The sequence below is a fragment of the Anoplopoma fimbria genome, chromosome 13 (genome assembly GCF_027596085.1).
Source record: "Anoplopoma fimbria isolate UVic2021 breed Golden Eagle Sablefish chromosome 13, Afim_UVic_2022, whole genome shotgun sequence".
In the NCBI taxonomy this organism is placed as follows: Eukaryota; Metazoa; Chordata; class Actinopteri; order Perciformes; family Anoplopomatidae; genus Anoplopoma; species Anoplopoma fimbria.
Window position 1 is genome coordinate 24,671,995 of NC_072461.1, and position 19,187 is coordinate 24,691,181.

General features: G+C 37.6%; 1 protein-coding gene across 2 annotated transcripts in view; it reads left to right on the plus strand.

Annotated features, from left to right (window-relative positions):
• Positions 1–8,282, plus strand: part of dmrt1 (doublesex and mab-3 related transcription factor 1) — a 32,238-nt gene extending 23,956 nt beyond the window's left edge. For both annotated transcript variants that reach the window (XM_054610221.1, XM_054610222.1), the window contains exon 5: positions 8,081–8,282. In XM_054610221.1, coding sequence (XP_054466196.1) covers positions 8,081–8,232 — 152 coding nt within the window. In that variant the 3' untranslated portion in view covers positions 8,233–8,282. The remainder of the gene's footprint in view (positions 1–8,080) is intronic.
• Positions 8,283–19,187: the final 10,905 nt, after the last annotated feature.

Genomic DNA, 19,187 nt, shown 5'->3' on the forward strand with positions numbered 1-19,187 from the left:
TTTCCGCATTGCTGCGACTTCACATTGTTTTCAGACATCGGTTACATCGTAAAAGACTTGCAGAATTAGGAGTCGGCTTTGAGCAGTGGATTGAATCTGAGGGTGAAGGTCTTCGGGTGTGAACATCAGCTGAGTGGCATGAGCCTCCACTGTTCAGCGCTCAGTATTTAAAGCCTGTCTGCTCTTTGACGGAGTTTTCTGGACCATTAAGTCCTGCTGCTGCCGGCCCGATGATGAGCAGCCAGACGTCCATATCGTTTCTGGAGAGGGGAGCGTCCTCAGTTGGACACCCGTGGTACCCTCTCACACTGGCCAGGGACAATTTCTTTTTTCTTTTTTTCTTTTTAGACACAGCTCGTATCATTTTAATGGGAGCCATTTAATCCCAGGCCAACCTTGTCATGTGACAGGCAACTCTTCATTCTTGGAGATTGAATTTTTTTGTTCCCGTGATGAAAGCCTCCAATAAGTGCTCGTGTCCCTGGACAGCACTGGCGAATTCACACAGGTGATGGTTGTGCATTGACTATTGTCACACTGAGTTAATTGCAGATTTGGTTGAAAGCTCCAGAAAAGGCTAGTTAATGGACCTTGAGTTCAGATTGCTTTGTCAAACTTTCACGTTGTGTTTAAAGTCCCTTTTACTCTGGTTTACCTACAATAACAACAAGCAGCTAGCTCTGTAGTGTGTCAGCATAATGAATATATGATTGTTTTAAATAAATGAGATTTACTTTATTTCCCTCATTTGAACTGACTCTTAAATTGACAATTAAAAGTATTTGGTTTCATACACTAAATGGCAGAAAGTATACAGACACCTGAACATTACACCCATATGAGATTGTTGAATGTATTTATCAATCTGCAGCTTTAAAAACCTCCATTCTTCTCAGAAGTCTATCCTTTATTAAGATATTAACTCCTATTCAGACACGAGAGCATTAGTGAGTCCAACAGTGATGTTTGGTTATGAGTAAAACCTTTTGTTTACGGATCTGGCTTTCTTCATGGGGGTAATTCACATGTTGGAACAGGAACAGGGTCTATACCAGTCTGTACACTGTTCCAATTACTGCTGGAGGCAGAATAAATAGTTATATGTTAACTAAAGGGCTCAGTCCAAATCATGAAAACAGCCCCACTTAAAACCACTTAAGTAGGCGCTTAAGTAAATGAGTGTCAATATTCCACTTTGTATATTTAAATAAATGAGTTAGAGCTGAAACAATGTGTCGACTAATCCATTACTATTTTGATTATCTATAATATTGAGTCATTGTCGAAGCAAAAATGCAAAACATTCGCTAGTTCCAGCCTATAAACGGTGTTGATTTGTATATTTGGTGGTCAAAGGTAACTGTGACCTCCCAAAACACATTTTTGGCAATAACTCAGTAATTCATATGCTAGTTATGACAATTTCACACAAATGTCTAACAGGAGAAAAATAAGACATTTTGCCTGGACATCTGTATCTACATGGTTGGTGGAGGAAACAGCGGCAACACAAACGTTTTTCTTTCTGTTTTATTTCCTTCAAATTTAATATCTTTTGGTTTTTAGTGTTTATAGATTTTAACAATTTTCTGACCTTATTAAGATTAGAAAATGATTGATTTATTGAGAGGATAATCTGCAGATTAATGCAATTAATTGTTAGTTGCAGCCCTAAAATGAGTAACAATGACTACATATTCATCACTTTATCATTTTTACTATGTCAGTTTATTCCTAAATTTGGGAATAATTGTTATATATTGAATTGTGAAGTAAACAGAGAACCCATTGAAGTTATAAAATCCTTAGTTAATGATCAACAACATAAATTCCCTTAATATAGAATTATCTTCAATGCAAATGTTTATCTTAATTGATTTTGAATTGTTCTTCCAGATACTTCAGTAACTCACATCACTTTCAGTTCAATGCAGAATCGTGTGTGTGTTAGTCATACAGGCCTGTGTGTGTGTGTGTTTACTTAAGTGTTATCTACCCCTATGACCCTTGTGTACGGTGGATGAGTGTCGAGTATGAAACCCACAGAGAGAGAGAGAGCTTATCCCGGCTGCATCAGACTGAATTACCATCTCCTCTCACATCTGGGCTTTTGTTCCAGTCTTTGGCAGCAGCAGAAATGATTGCTCCTTCATTCACTCCCTCCCTCCTCTCTCTTAACAGGACAAGTGGGAGGTTAAAAAAGCTTCCTTTTGTTATTCCACACAAAGACTGTTTAATAGTTTGGAAATCTTATATAGAGTGCTGAGTGACTGGGAAAAGGGCAAAAGTTCACTCGGCAGAATAAACTCTCTTTCAACATCACCAGAAGGTTAAGTTTGTCTTGTTACAAGCACAGTCTGACACGACCAATACACTCGAGAGCTTATCTTTTTTTATGATGTGTAGTAGTGCAGTTATTACCACTCACTGCTTTAATATACACATAACAGAACTGTGCTATAACAGCTGTCAACTCAGAGATAATCATATAATTCAGCTTGACTCATTCCAGAATGTGTCCCAAAAAATAGTCTTGTTGTGAAAGTTGGTGCCAAAAACTCAACAACATCAAACTATAAGTGACTGGTCTGCTAAGGGTTTTGTTCCCAAAGACATTGCTGCTTTACTATGGTGTTAAGTGTCATTAACAGTGGTGGAAATTAAGTGTTTCTACTCAAGTACTTGTACTCTACTGGAGTATTTCCATTTCATGCTACTTTATACTTCCACCCTACAACATTTAGGAGGTAAATATTGTTATATTGGTAACATTTCCCTCCTCCTAGCATTTCCAAGACGTATTATTGTTGGCGCCACTGTCGCCAACACATCTAGATCGCTTAGCAACTCAAAACAACAACAACAAAGGACATACTGCATTTTGTTTTCAACAGTTACTCCTGTTGTTCCCCCGTAAATCATTTGCTCTCCAGCAAAGAACTAACATTGATACTCCTTGGTAACTGGGGATAGCTACCGATAGCAACCAAGGGAAACAAAAGCGCTATCAACTTCCTGTTTTGATTGTGCGATGGTGGACGCACTTCCTTTGTGTCCTAAATGGAGATCGTAGCCATTGGCGGAAAGAACTAATAGTGAAATCGACGCTTGAAGGGAACCAATCTTAAGAAAGTGGTGTCATTGTTTTACAGCCATTACATTGTGCAATTTACATTTACTTCATGATGTCAAAATAAAGCCAAAAACTTATGATCAGCTTATAAAATACAGGGAGTTAAAGATCAAACCAGTGGCTGGTCCAGTTTGGCCCTATTGTCGTGTCTCAGATGTCTATAAGTTGTTGTCGTGACTTTTCCCCGTCTAAACTGTTCCGATGGTTTCATTTAAGGAACTGTTTGAATCCTAAAAAGATCAAATCATCTAATATAACTTAAACATGACAACTTTAGATAAGTGATAATGTTTCTATGTAACTGCTGGATGTGTAAATAAGCAACTGTTTGCAAACAAAATTGCCATATTCACTTATAAGTAATGATATGTCAATGTTGTGTTCACAACTTAGACTGGTGTAACGGGAAATAGTCGCCCCGATGCAAAGGGTTTTTTTGGGGGGTATGGAACACAAAATCAATTCACAAAAATATGCTTTTCTTCATTTTATATTATTGTTAATTTAATATTTTTTGGGACCAAACAAGCAATTTTAAAGCCTAACTTTAGGATATGAAAACTGTTAACTGACATTTTATTTAGACCACACAGTAAATGGAGAAACCAAAGAAATTACACGAAATGTAATTGACAATAACAGTAACTTGTTAATTGTTTAATTAGCTGCAGCCGTAGTGTCATTAACAGGTGCTTGACGTCTTTTCTGGTGTTTTTCAGCAACATTAATCTGAATTAAACAGCAGAGCAGAGGAACGTCTGTATGCAGCAGAGAACATGTGTACAAGCGGCGTGTCGTGATTTAACACTAAAAAAACGAACACGTCCAGGCCTTTAATTACACATCATAGATTTCCTGCTGATGAACGGGCGGAGAATTAACAGTGAACGGGGCTAATTCACAGCTGCCGCTCTCCTCCACCCACATGCCGTTATCGCCGTACAAGTAGACCGCTGAGACCGAGGTGCACTTAGCTACACAAACATTAGTATTAACGATTGGGCTGCCAGTTTCGGAATTGGTGACAAACTGCAGACGGGCTAAAAATTGGAGTCCGAAACCAATCAGGAAGTTAATGAGGAGAAAAATTACTACTCTTTTTTTTCCCTCCCACTCCTGCTGAGGAGGAGAGAGAGAGGGAGAGAGAGATGGTGGAGAGGTGAAGGGATGAGGGAGGCAAATCAAGAAGTCAGAGGATTCTGGGAAACACTGGACATCAGCTCTTAATGTTATCTTTATCAGGAGGTTATTCTGAGTAAACATGTATATTTGTGAAAGTCTGCAGATCAAGTTTGATATTTCAGGGTTTGACTGGAGCACATTTAGACATTTTGGGGTATCATCTAACAACGTTTATAGACAAATATCTGTAAAAAACAGTAAAATATACATTGTTTTAATGTGTTTTATGAGATAATACACCATAAAAAGCAATTTCTTTATTCCTCTACTACATTTCTGTCATTGGTCTTCTCTCTTTTTGAGAACTATTTATCCCTCTAATGATCAGGCCTTCAACTAATGATTGTTTATTTCAAGATCGATTCATCTGCAGATCATTTTCTTGATTCATTGGTTAATAATTTGGTCTATTTAATGTAAGAAAACGGTAAAAAAAATATTGAAAATTTGTTGTGATCTTCTGTTGTCTTGTTTTGTTGTCCAACAGTCCCAAAAAATCCAAAATAATTTATTTTACAATGATATGAAACAGAAAAAACATGCAAATATTTAAATTTAAAAGCGGAAATCACAATTTGGTTTTAGCAAAGAATCGAAATCTAGCATCAAATGTGTTTGTATATTCTTGTTTTCTTTGTTATTGATCAGATAGTTCCGGATTATAATAATCATTAGAATAATAGTAATGTTTTTCATTGAGGCAAAGTTCATGTTCAGCTGCTTGTGGTCAGAAAATATTTAACATTTGAGAATTTTTGCTTGTTTTGTTAAATAAAATCAGGATTTGTCGTAAAAATAATCCTTTATCCCTCAATATAGGGAATCGGTAAAGTAATGTTTTAGTATTGATACAGAACCTCAGGTTTCATATTGGCAACAACAGAGAGAGAGGTAAAATATTATGTTTAATAATAAATAATTCTTTGAAAAATCAATAATTGATATATTAACCAATATATAACATTTCAGAAATACTGGAAAATAGAGCCAAAAAGATTATTTGATTACTTTGCAATAAATCCACAGACAATTACTGACAATCAATGAGCATTTTTCAAGCAAAAAAGACCAAACAAATATTAGTTTCAGATGAATTGTCTGACAAAAACAAGCAACCAGGTGACTAGATGTTACCTTGACGGGTATTTCTCATTACTTTCTAGCATTATTGTTGTCTGATCTTTGATCTTCAGTTGCAACGCTACTAAAAAAAACCACCCGTCTCAAGTAAAATGAGAACCATGAGACGTGTTAGTTGGTACCTTTGGGTGCTTTCACACATTACCTGTTTGGTTCAGTTAAAACAAACTAATTTAAAAGTGCGATGAAGGTCCACAGTAGTTATTAAACATAACATTTGAATGCCTGTACAAACACAGTAGGAAGCTGTTCACCAGCCTGATGTCCTCACAGTGTTATCAGTGTGTGCAGTCGCTGCAGACGAGTGTTAAAACGTGTCGGTGCACACACACACACTGTTAACTGTAAAAGATGCTTTGTTTTGTGTTCAGTGTCTTCCCCTTTTTGCTGACTGATTCAATTTGCTGTAAATCTTGAAGAGTCATTTAACCGTGCAGTCGTATTTATATCAGGTGAAGACGGAGAGGAGCATTTATATTCTGCAGAGCCGATGATACGACTTTGCTCTGTCTCACTATAGTATTTCTCTTCTCCGTTTTTATTTACTCGCCTTGCAGTACGAAGACATTTTCGATTTGATGTGTGCTGCCAGGCTGCCCGAGGCAATATGAATTTATCATATTAATGACTTTGAGGAGTATCCAAGAAAAAAGATTTGTTGCTCAATACCTGAAAGGGGAAATGAGAGATTTGAGGTTTATTTACTTTTCAAAGACATAGAAATACTTTACTGTAGTGTTTTGCATAATTCGGAGACGTAAATATTATTCTAGAAGTTGTATTTCACCCAAAGATATTTCATAATAGACCGGTTTATGGTAAAAATGTTGATCTCACATGGGGGACTTCATGAGCAAATCTTTTCAATTTGTTTTCTTCCTGTATCTGTTGGGATTCACCAGTACCCTTACTGGTTTCTATTACAGTGTGTCCTATCAGTATCATCACCAGTTGCATCATGAGGTCTTTATGGGTTTCATGAGAACATGACGGACATGTGATGACTTGAAGTTACTCCGAGTTTAAAAGGCGAACATAACCAGTGGATCCTGATCTATCAAAGAGTAAAGAGAATAAAGTAGTTTTATTGTGCATGAACATTTCAAATTGGGAGAAAACTGCCTTAATTTTAACATTTTACTTAAAGATATGATTTAAGTTTGCTTCTATAGTAATGTCACAACCCTGCTACCAAAATAAAAGCATTCATCCCCACATAGAGAATGCTCTAGATACTTGTGGAGGTAACCTGTGAGATGACGATCTTCAGTAGGGTAGTAAATGACCATTTAGACAACCAGGACAGGACACTTGGTAGCACAGTAGAAGAAAGCTGAAGAAACATCAAGCATGTTTGATAGTGACGATTTAGAGACGTGTTCCAAACTATGAATCTCAGTTTATGTCCAGTATTTGGTGAGAAAACCAACATATTAGAAGTTGATGATCCTGAGGAAAACATAATCTTGTCTGTACCAAATATTGAAGCGTCTCACTGAATAAACCTCATGGTGGCCTGAGAGGAAAGGTCAAGGAATTTATTAGGATAAATCGTCTGGGAACAATGAATGTCTTTACAAATTGTTGAGCCAATCCATGGAGTAGAGTTTACGAAATTTCACAGGATGAATGGAAACTTTGACCTGCTGGTGTAGCTACAGAAAATATCAGAGGGATTCATTATCTTAGGATCATAAATGTTTGAGCAAAATTTTACTGCAACAAATCCAATAGTTTTTTAGTTATTTAAGTCTGGACAAGTGGTGGAATGTCCATAGAGCCCAGTAATAGCAAGGCCAAAAATTGTTGCGATGAATTGTTCAAATCAGGACAGGCACCGTTCAAATAGTTCTTCAAGACATTATTGTAGTTGTTTGTTCACATAAAAACTGTAGTAAAAAGTAGTTGTGAAAGAAGCTCAATCTCTGCTTACTTTGACATCTCCACCTGTCCAATTATTGAGTGTTCGATTGTCTGTTTCCTAGACATCTAAGAGAGACAATCAAAAACACATATTTTTATTTTTACCTGTTGTGCTGTTCATCAATCTAGATGGTTCTGGTGTGAGTTGCCTAGTTTAGGAGATATCGTCCGTAGAGATGTCTGCCTTCTCTCCAATATAATGGACTATACGGCACCCAAAGAAAATAAACTCGATGACTCAAGATACTCTTGTTGTGAGCAGGTTAATGTAGGAACTATTTTCTTTCTACTACATCCACCAACCAACCGTATCACCACGCAGAAAGAAGCTTGCATCATCTCAGCCATCTAACGTTACATTAGATAACTTTTACTTCTTGCGCCGTCACAAGTCTTATCCTCTCGTCCATGAGTAGATGCTCGCTTCTGTCTGCCCGCTGATACCGTTGACGGGTGTAGTTCGGTAGAAAGAAAATAGTTCCTATATGAAATTCCTCCCAACAAGGTCTGTGGATTACCTTGAGTCTATGGGTCATGATTTCTTGAAAGAGACAATGCTGTTGAGTTTTTTAAAAGTATTTGTTGGCGCTTAGAGGACAAAAAGTGCCATATAGATGTAGTCCAACAATGTTGTAGAGAAAGAAGACATCTCCAAAACTCTGCAACTCAATTTCTTTATTTTTTTCTGTCTCGTCCCTGCAGCCTTCTCACCCAGCAGCACCACCACAGGTCACGACTCCACCATGACCTGCAGGTCCATCATGGTTAACTCTGACGTCAACGCGTGCGAGGCCGGCGGCGAGACGGCAAACTTCACCGTGGGCTCCATCATCGATGGTGACGCCGCCAAATAAACGGAGCTAAGGACGACATTATTCATAAACTTGATGTTCTTGCAAAACTACTTTTAGGGGTTCAGTGTTGCTGCAGGTTTCTCTGTTTCTGTTGAGGAGGCACGATAACGTATTTTCCTCATTGTAGTTGAGATACCGGTTGTTTTTGAAGCTGTTAAATATTTTCGTTGAAGCCAGTTCAGCAGCATAGAAAGGTCTCAGAAAGTTAAAGGAAATAAATGTGCAAGTTCACAAATAACAACATGAAAACACTCTGTCTACAGAATTTAAAGATGACTAAAAATACAATATCAATTCCCTTGATTACTAATAGTCAAGATTTGAGCAAATTATTGAAACTAGAAGGTGATTTGTTTTATATTTGTAAAGTTGTACATTTGTTTTTTCCTCTTTAGAAAGCAACTGTTAATGCAGAGTTAAGTGTTTTTTTTACTATCCAAAAGATAAAGTGACACAACATGCAGAATAATGATATTGAAAATCCTTTCCAGCACAAAGTAATGTTGAATAGTGCAGTTTTCACACAGTATGTTTAGTTAGATATCAGTGGACGATCTTTGGACAATCAGAAAACAGACTTAGTGTCGCTAAGATATATTTTTCGAGCTGAACAACTGGAATCACTGTTACATCTCAAGCACTTATTCAGAAAATGTCGACGGTGAAATGGAGCGAGTACGTGGTGCAATACATGAAACAATAGACGTATAGTAAGTTGTTGGTAGTTTTTATTAGTTTAATATGAAAGGTTTTTAATCAGTTTTGTGGTCCAGTGAACCAGTAGACAAAGTTAAGCCCGCCCTTCCCAGTAAACACTGATTTGGTGATTTGCAGGTCAAAAGATGTGGAGGTTGAAAAGGAACTTAACAGCCGAAAAGCAGCGTTTTACTGCCCTCATTGATTGAAATTTCAAGTTTGTGACACCTAACTGTGATGTCACGGTGTACTAACACACCCTGGAGTACACTTCTACATCTCCACAGCACGCTGAGACTTTTAACCACTGCAGATCAGCAAAATAAAGACTTTTGTAACGTGTAATAGTCACTTCAACAGAGTTTAGATAGCTATAAGGTGTTTCAATACACTATAACTTCTTTTAGAAATATATACATTTTGTAGAAACTATCGCCCAACAGATAGTGGATTTTTTAGGCAAAAATATTGATATTTTAGAGTTTCAAACTCTGATAACGATACATTCAATGCCATCTTTTTTTTCATAGACACATGATTTGTTATTAAGATTCCTTACATTAGTTTTTAAATACTTGTGACCAAGGCAGGATAGTTTATCAGACTTTAAAAATCAGTGAAGACCATTTCTTTAATACTTCCAACACCTCTTTGCTATTTCTGTGAAGCAGAAGTCTTGTTGACGTAAACACCAAGACGAATATATATATCTGCTGATACATCAGCCTGGACTTTTTATCAATTCAAGCTCTATTTTAAAACCTTTTAATCCAAATTCTGCCCAGATTTATGCCTGGATATCTTTTGACCTGCATCTCTGGAATATACAGTCCGAACAACAATTCGCTAATTTTAGAGAAAAAGATACAAAGACTGCATTTGTTTCTTTTCTTGCGGTATAAATAAATGTGTCGTGGAATCAAAGTTCAGAGCAGAAAACACGAGGACGTCCTCGTGCGACTGGAGGGTTAGCGGGGAGAAACCCGGCAGGTTAGACATGAATCATGTTTCCCTCCGTTGCGTTGTTGGCGTGTGATGAGCACCGGCTGCTTATTTATGGCACCGATCCATCCGCATTGTTTATTCCACATAAATTTGCATGTCTATTGTTTATTTAACCCCTTCAGGCCGGTGGTTTTTTACTATGCACACGGGTTACTGTTTACACGCTCTAGGTACGGCCTTGTAGACACAGCAGAGGCTCAGGAGTTCTGGATTTGTAGCAGTGATGTGTAGAGCTGAAACAATTAATTGATAATACATCCAGAAAATACAATCATTTTGATAATCAGTTAATCATTTCTGGCATTTTTCCAGCAAAAATGCTGAACATTTTAAGGTTTTAGCTTCTGAAATGTTTGGATTTGCAGTTTTTTTTCTTTTCTTAAATGGAAGTAAATTGAATGTGTTGGTTTTTTGGACTGATAAGATGTCACCTTGTGGTCTGGGTAATGCCATTTTTGTTGTTTTGTGATGCTTTATTGACCAAATAACTAATCAATTAATCAAAAAAAAAAGAATCAACAGGTTAATTGATGATAAAAAGAAAAGGTAATTGTTGTATTTTTTAACAGATAACATACCTTGGTCACAGTGTTTGTTGTGCAAGTAATTACCCCCATACAAAGTAGTTTTTTCCCTCATGAACTAATGAAAGTAATCTTGTGTTGCCCACTTTTGAGTTGTGTTGTTTCAGTGTTAATTAAAAAGAAAACAACAACTCAGGCGAGTTTTTCTCCCACTCTGCTGCCTCTGTGAAGCTGACTAGTGCACCGCTGTACCGCGTATACTGCTGATGTGTTATTGTGTTTTACGGAGATTCATTTCCAACTGCATGCTTTGAAAGTGTTTATTTGTGTTTGTGTTTGAATAAGACAGCAACAAAAGTAATTCGGAGTCTTTGGAGTTTATGTCGCTACAAGTTTTAGCCGAATAAAAACGCTCTGAGGTGATGGAGTGTAAATGTGATGCTGGAAACAACAATATAAAAACAGACAAAAGAAAATTACTTGTATTTTCTTTCTGCTGCGCTGTGGGAACATTCATTGGATTCTGCCCCATCTGCTGTAATCAATAACGTGACCATCTTGTTTTTTTTATGAAACGCACTTACTCTTAATTTCATCCACCAGTGGTTTTAGAGAGAGGAATGTGGAGTTACCTATAAGGCTTTGACATTATAAATCACCTCTTGAGACCAGATCGTACAGCAGTATCGATTGATCCTGATATATCACAGAAATTTACTGTCACTTCTGTTTTCAATTAAAGATACAATCAGTCAGATAATGACTTAATTGGATTTTACAGAAGATTGAGTTTTATTGCCCCGTGCTTTACGAGTTTAGTTAAGGAAGGCCATTTTATCACGGTTGTCAGGGGCGACCGGCTGCCGCTCGGCTTGTCCTTCTGTAGCTGCTGCTGCTGCCGGCGCCGCGGCGTTCAGCGCAGGGGGAGAAAGTGTCACAGGATTGGTTTTCCTTGAGCTGCCTCCGCCTCCATGAATCATGCCCTCCCCTTAATAGATAAAATCAGCTGGGATCCCACCGCGACACCTCCGGGTGGAGTGATGGCCGCTCCATACAGACAGGGAGGAGGAGGTGTTGGAGGAGGACGCAGTGAGCTCAGAGGTGGAAACTTAAAACTAGATTATATATTCATTACTGAGTAATATCTGGAGAGTAAAGTATATTCTCTAAGACTGGAGTTTCAGCTCACCTCCTCAGGTACTAAAGATCATCTGACCTTTTAAGGAGGGGAGTAGAATTATATTTGACAGTTATTTTGGAATTTAGTTTTAATCAAAAATCATGTAACGTTAATTTCATCATAAGAGGATGTAGACGTAGGCTCTGGGTGGAAGTCTGTGTACCTCCAATTTATTGTAACCTCACGGACTCTAGAAACTAGCATAAACAGAAATACTACGTGTCCGCAGCTGTAAGTCCACTTCAAAGTATAATTGAGGCTTTTGTCATCTGTCAAATGTCCTTCTTAGTTGTTTTCATATTTATTCAATCTCATCCTGTTTTCATTAAGTTTAAGGAGACTAAAATACATTTTCTGGAAAGCCAACTCTGCATCTAAAAGTGTATACATAAGCAAACATTTCTTTCCTTTTTTCTGCATTTAAGTGCTGTTATCCGAATAAAATCTAATGCAGATTTCACCTCCAACTTTCTCAGCTGAAGAAGATCTATTTTCTGCATCAACTTTTAGGCCACAAATCAGATACAACTATTGAAAACACCTGTGAGGATGTACCAACAGGACCTTGACATTTTTCTACGGAATAGAAGTGAACATAAAATTTGAAACTGTAATAAATCACCTTTCAAACAAATGCAATTCAAAGTAAAAACAAAAAAGGATGAAATTGTCGGGAAGTTGAAGAGATGGATGCACAGCAATATAAATTGAGAAAAGTAAAATTAGAGTGACAAAAAATAAGAAATATGTAGAAATACTAAAACCATATGATCAAACACATAAGACACTGTATAAAATCACACTAGATACAAGAAACAGCAGCTTAACTGAACAAAATTCAAAAAATGATCTTTTCTAATTGAGCTTCAGATTTTTTTTTCTCCAAAATGTAGTTATTATGGACATTTTTGAGAGCAATCCCAACTTTTATCTCCTGCTTTTTTCTCAAACAACCTTGTCATTTATTTTCTTTTTTTTTTTTAAAAACATCTTACACCTCCTGTTTGGATAAAAATCAGGTATCATGTTACATGCTTCTACTGAATTACAGCATGACATTTACATATTTTACTCATGCAGCTGTATCATTTCTAACCACAGTCCAAAACTATCTATCGAGTATTTTTCAAAGCACCATTAGCTAACCTCTCTGCGTGTACCGTGCGTCCTGTTTGCTGACCGGTAGTCGGAGGATCACAGCGCTGTTTGAAGGACGGGCAGAGCTTCAGTCATAAACGTCTGAGCACCAATAAACAGGCTGAACTAGACGGACTAAACCAACTTAACAGGCCGCTGTGCATCCACAACTAATCTGAGGACGTTACCCATCATTTGTCTTTACACCTGATCTGAGAGCAGCTCAGGCGACCTTAAGGAGGACCACACGCCTCTCTATAGTTGACTTAGACTTTCAGATTTTTCTTTATTTCCATGGTGACCCCTCAGGAAGGTTTATTCATATAGTTGCACATACAAACAAACAAAAGAAACAAACTAAAAACCATAAATAATAAATGACCAACAATTATTATATTAAAGCTATGGGTTGGTAATGTGTAGCAAGACTACGCTAGATTTTTAAAATTATCAAATGTGTGTTGACAACTCTTTTTTCCTAATGAAAACTAATAGCATCACTAGCTCTAAAATTCCCTAAATCTAGCGTACATGCGGCAAACTCCGGTTCTGAAAAGTGAAGCCAATGCTGAAGTGTCTTAAACCTGCATTCTCTCTAATGGCCATCAGGGGGCGACTCCTCTGGTTGTTAAAAAGAAGTCAGATTGTATAGAAGTCTATGAGAAAATGACTCTACTTCTCACTTGATATTTTTATTTAACTCATAAACATCCTTTGGAGTCCGCAGTTTGTGTCCTGTGTGAAACAAAAAGTTATCTTTGATTAATTTGTCTCGTAACATCCGTACTTAAGTAGCAACTTCCTTCGTTATTTAAACCCAAACAACAAACTTTTCCTAAATCTAACCAAGTAGTTTTGTTGGCTAAACTTAACGAAGTTGTTTCCTGTAAAGAAGGGAGTTTATTTTTGAAAAGACTGCATGTAACTAACCGAAAAATGACACGTTTCTGAACTTTCATATGTAAAACACATGAAAAATGATGAGTAACTTTTTTGTAAGGTGTCATAGAGGATACGTTGAGCAAACACATGACTTTCATCCAGGAGTCCGCTGTTCGTGTCGTGTGCAAAACTACACATTTTTAAACTGGCTTCATCCAATGTTCATATTTCTATTCTGAAAATGTTTGAAAATGACAACGCATTAAATAAGAAAATGCCTAATTTGCATATTTAAACATAGAATGTGAGAAAACGTGCAATACAAACACTAATTGTCTTAATGTAAGTAATGACCTGAGGAAGTTTTATGGGGATATCTATTAGTTAAAATGATGACCTAATCACTTTGGGCCTCCAACTGCCAATTGTTTGAGAAAGGTTCAACGTCCAATCACAACCTTGCATAAAGTGTCAAATTCAAAAATGTAGTATAATCTTTATTTAGTGCTCATATTGTTCTTTCAACCTATTTTGTAGTAGCCTAAAAAAACCCACAGACTTTTCCTTTTTTCCCCCTGGAGACCGATGGTTCACTGACGGATGTTCTCACTAATTCAGACGTCCGGATAATTCCTCCGTAGCCGCTCAGTGTCCCGCCTCCCCGGGGAGACTTAAATCAGCGTTTCTGTGACAGGACTTCTGAGTGGCGGCAACGCCCCCAATCAGCACCTAATAATAACCCCACTCAGCAGAGGTCAGCTCCTCCTCCACCTCCTCCACCTCCTGGAGAGAGGGGCCCTGCTGGAGGAGGCTCCTCTGCTCATATAAACAGAGTTGAGATGTTGAGTTTGGGATTGAAATGTGTCTGATTCTTTAACTAATAACTTTTGCTGTGTTCATACTAACATTTTTGCTTAACAGAAAGTAAAGGTGAAACTGATTGGAATTTCATTAGCTTTGCAGGATTTTTGGTTATAAAACAAGTGGAAGTTTTGACCTGACGATGGCGCTAGATGAGACGTTAAGATATCGACAAAGTTATTACAATTCATTCTTATCGGAACTTGAATATCTGAACCATATCTTCAGCCAATTCATCCAGTAGTTGATGATAAAGGATGATAAAGGTATTCAAATCAAAATCAAAACACAATAATAAGATGATTGTGGTGAATTTCCATTATCGGGATAATCGTAAACATCATAAGTGTCTTGAAAAAGCTGTCACACAAAAAACATCTTAATAAACTCTGTGAACTTATTGTCCCGTTAGCGACCAAGCTAGCGTTAAGCTAATGAGCTAACGAGTTTGCTAAATGAGCTTTATTTTCCCTTTTCAATAACTTTTTAACTGAACTAAATAGTTTCTATGGTGAATAAAAAGTAACGGGAAAATAAACAGAACGTTTACGGAAGAGAAAATACACAGAAGCTCCAGGGCCTTTTTGTGACTGAGCTAACGGTTAGCTAGAAGGCTAACTGTACAGCAGTGGAAGATTATTAAGTTAATTAATTATTAAGTTTGGCAAGAAAAGATGGGATTCTCAATATAATTCTATTATTATTATTATCATTATTTAAATTTTTCCATTTATTTTATTAATATTATAACCATTTTTATATATTTATTTTAAAGTTATTGTATGTGAAACATATAAGTACATTTCTTTTTAATTATTTCTTAATTCATTTTTTATTACTTTTTTTCCCATGGTATACTTAATTCAGGTGTCATATTTCTGTTTATTTTTTTAATTAAAACCCCTCTATTAAAGTTATGTGTTAATCCTGCAAAACTATCTAATAACATCACTATACATAAAAAAAAAACGTGTATTTCTCGTAAATTCTAACTTATTTTGTGTTTTAAATTAAATGCACATTCAGCTATTTAAAAGAGTTTTAGCATCAAAATAAAAAATAAATAAATAAAGCCTTATGCAAATTACAGTGCATCCTGCAGTATAAACTTTTATTCCGGTTTGTGTTTTAGTCCTTTTTTTTTTTTTTTTTATCAACGAACAACATGAATAAATTTATTGTGCGTTGTGATGTAGGCGTTCACCCGCCGCCTCCCACTCCCCACAAATCTACTCGGCCGGCACAAACTGCAAAGCCACTCTAGTCACCTTGAAATTTCCTCTGCTATTTTCCAATTAAAAGCTTAATAGCCCCGGAGACGAGGCTTCACGTGGGGAAGTTTACCGTGCTCTTATTCTCTCTGTAAGCCGCGCGAGGCTCGGGATCCCATTATTTGCTTGAATAAACCTTTTTTACGGTCAGAAATGGGCCCCGGCTTTGTCCGGTGTTATGTTTCAATGCCCTCTATTAGTCCAGCAGAAGGGACATATCAGCGTCCTCCACACGGCTCCCAGAGGGCCTTTATCCACGGAGAGACCTAATCATCTAAGTTATGTACGATTGTGTAAAAGGTGCGAGAAGCTGCGAGCACTTTGTCCAAATTAAGTCTTATGGCCTGCAGGCAACAGGGAGGAAACGTACACAAATGTGCTGAGTTTTAAAAAATCTAAATGAAATTATAGATATCTTTGAATGCGTTGTGCTGATATTACTTCATAAATATGAACCTTTTTGGGGATTTTTATCTAAAGAGAGTTGACTCGTTCACTGTCGAGTTAAACAGTTGAGTTTAAGGACTTACACGTGGTTATTTTAAAGTATTTATGAGGCTGTTTTCAGATTAAATGTCGTGTTTATTTCACGTTGAATGTTTGCAAACTTGACTTGTGCATTTAAAGTCCTATAAATGTTTAATTGGCTTTTTGATTCATGCAGTGAATTGTTTCCTCGTGGGATTTCAAATTAGATATTTAGTTGCTTTAATGACTACACACATCTATTATGCTATGTGTTATTATAAGTTTTAAATGTCTGACTTTAAATTCTGACTTCTTTATATTCGTTATGTGGTTGCCAATAGAAAAAAGGCATTAACTCAAGCAGTTTGTCTTTTAAACTTTATTTTCAGCCCTACAGATGTTTAAATGTTCATCTTGTTTTCCTGCTTGAAGTTAAAATGTCTCATTATGGGACAGTTTGCACAGCTGGGACCTCAAAAGTATTTAAGTTAAGATGAAAGATGAATTTGGACTCACATCTTACACATCTTTATGACATTTATAAAGCTATTTTAAGGTTGAATTTTGAACTTTTTTCATGTTAATCTGTTATATATTTTGTCTTAAATTGGACAATTGTTGTTATGTCTATCCAGACCACTTATATGGACTTGTATACATCTTTCATTATGATACATTTGATATTTTGTGTCATGTTGAATTGTTTAAGCAAACAGTTTTTAAAATAGTTCAACCTCACGTGTTTATGTTTAGTCTTTTTAACCTTTCGTATAAATGTTTTAAAGCTTGTTTGCTTCATGCAGGCTTATCAAATGTCACATTACAGCCCTGTCCTGCAGTTTGGCCTTTTTAAAAAAAAAAATAATAATGTTACATCTTCTTATTGATGAAGCTGTAATTGGTCTTTCGAGGAATTTTGAAATATCTAAATACATGGAGAGAATCTTTACAGGAAAGTAATCTTCCCGTTTTTAAAGGAGGAGACTCTACAAAACGTGTGAACATTATCAGAGAAACATTATCAGATCCCCCACTGGGAGTTTTTTTTGTTTGTTTTTTACCAGCCTCACATGGACATCCTCTGCAGCGTGCTTTGACGTTTGGATACTCGTGGTCTCCATAAGAGCGTGCCAGGCCTGATGCATATCTGTGCTGTCAGCCGTGGGGGGTGGAGAAGGGTGGAGAAAGGGGGAGAAAGGGTGGAGAAAGGTGGATCCTCCACAACAAGCCAACACCTCTTCTCCTCCTGCTGTCATGCGTGAGGCGCAGCGTCTCCATCCAGCTTTACGCACAACAACTTTACGCAGAAGCAGTGAAATTCAAAAAGTCCAAAAGTTTGGCAAGAAAAGATGGGATTCTCAATATAATTCTATTATTATTATTATTATTATCATTATTTAAAATTTTCCATTTATTTTATTAATATTATAACCATTTTTATATATTTATTTTAAAGTTATTGTATGTGAAACATATAAGTACATTTCTTTTTAATTATTTCTTTTTTATTACTTTTTTTCCCATGGTATACTTAATTCAGGTGTCATATTTCTGTTTATTTTTTTAATTAAAACCCCTCTATTAAAATTATGTGTTAATCCTGCAAAACTTCAAACATCACTATATATAAGAAAAAAAACGTGTATTTCTCGTAAATTCTAACTTATTTTGTGTTTTAAATTAAATGCACATTCAGCAGAAGATATTTAAAAGAGTTTTAGCATCAAAATAAAAAATAAATAAATAAAGCCTTATGCAAATTATGCATATCTGTGCTGTCAGACGTGGGGGGTGGAGAAAGGTGGAGAAAGGAGGGAGAAAGGTGGGAGAACATTTGGAGGGAAAAGATTATGGCAATACATTACACATTACACTGTGCAATAATAGGAAAAAGGTGGATAATATTTCAGGAAAGGTGGAGAAAGGGGGAGAAAGGTGGAGAAAGGAGGGAGAAAGGTGGAGGGAGGGAGGGGGAGAAAGGAGGGAGAAAGGGGGAGAAAGGGAGGGAGAAAGGAGGGAGAAGGGGAGAAAGAGGGAGAAAGGGGGAGAAAGGGGAGAAAGGGGGGAGAGAAGGGGGAGAAAGGGGGAGAAAGGGGGAGAAAGGAGGGAGAAAGGTGGGGGGGGAAAGGGGGAGAAAGGAGGGAGAAAGGTGGAGAAAGGAGGGAGAAAGGAGGGAGAAAGGAGGGAGAAAGGGGGAGAAAGGGTGGAGAAAGGAGGGAGAAAGGGGGAGAAAGGGGAGAAAGGTGGAGAAAGGGGGAGAAAGGAGGGAGAAAGGAGGGAGAAAGGGGGGAGAAAGGAGGGAGAAAGGGGGAGAAGGAGGGAGAAAGGGGGAAAGAGGGGAAGGGGGAGAAAGGGGGAGAAAGGGTGGAGAAAGGGGGAGAAAGGTGGAGAAGGAGGGAGAAAGGGGGAAAGGGTGGAGAAAGGGTGGAGAAAGGAGGGAGAAAGGGGGAGAAAGGAGGGAGAAAGGTGGAGAAAGGAGGGAGAAAGGTGGAGAAAGGAGGGAGAAAGGGGAGAAAGGGTGGAGAAAGGGGGGAGGGAGAAAGGTGGAGAAAGGAGGGAGAAAGGAGGGAGAAAGGGGGAGAAAGGGGGAGAAAGGGTGGAGAAGGGTGGAGAAAGGGTGGAGAAAGGAGGGAGAAAGGGGGAGAAAGGTGGAGAAAGGTGGAGAAAGGGGGAGAAAGGTGGAGAAAGGAGGGAGAAAGGGGGAGAAAGAGGGAGAAAGGAGGGAGAAAGGTGGAGAAAGAGGGAGAAAGGAGGGAGAAAGGTGGAGAAAGGAGGGAGAAAGGTGGAGAAGGGGAGAAAGGAGGGAGAAAGGTGGATCCTCCACAACAAGCCAACCCCTCCTCTCCTCCTCCCCTCCTCTCCTCTCCTCCTCCTCTCCTCCTGCTGTCTCCGTCAGCTCTCCTCCCAGCAGCAGCAGCAGCAGCAGCTGGT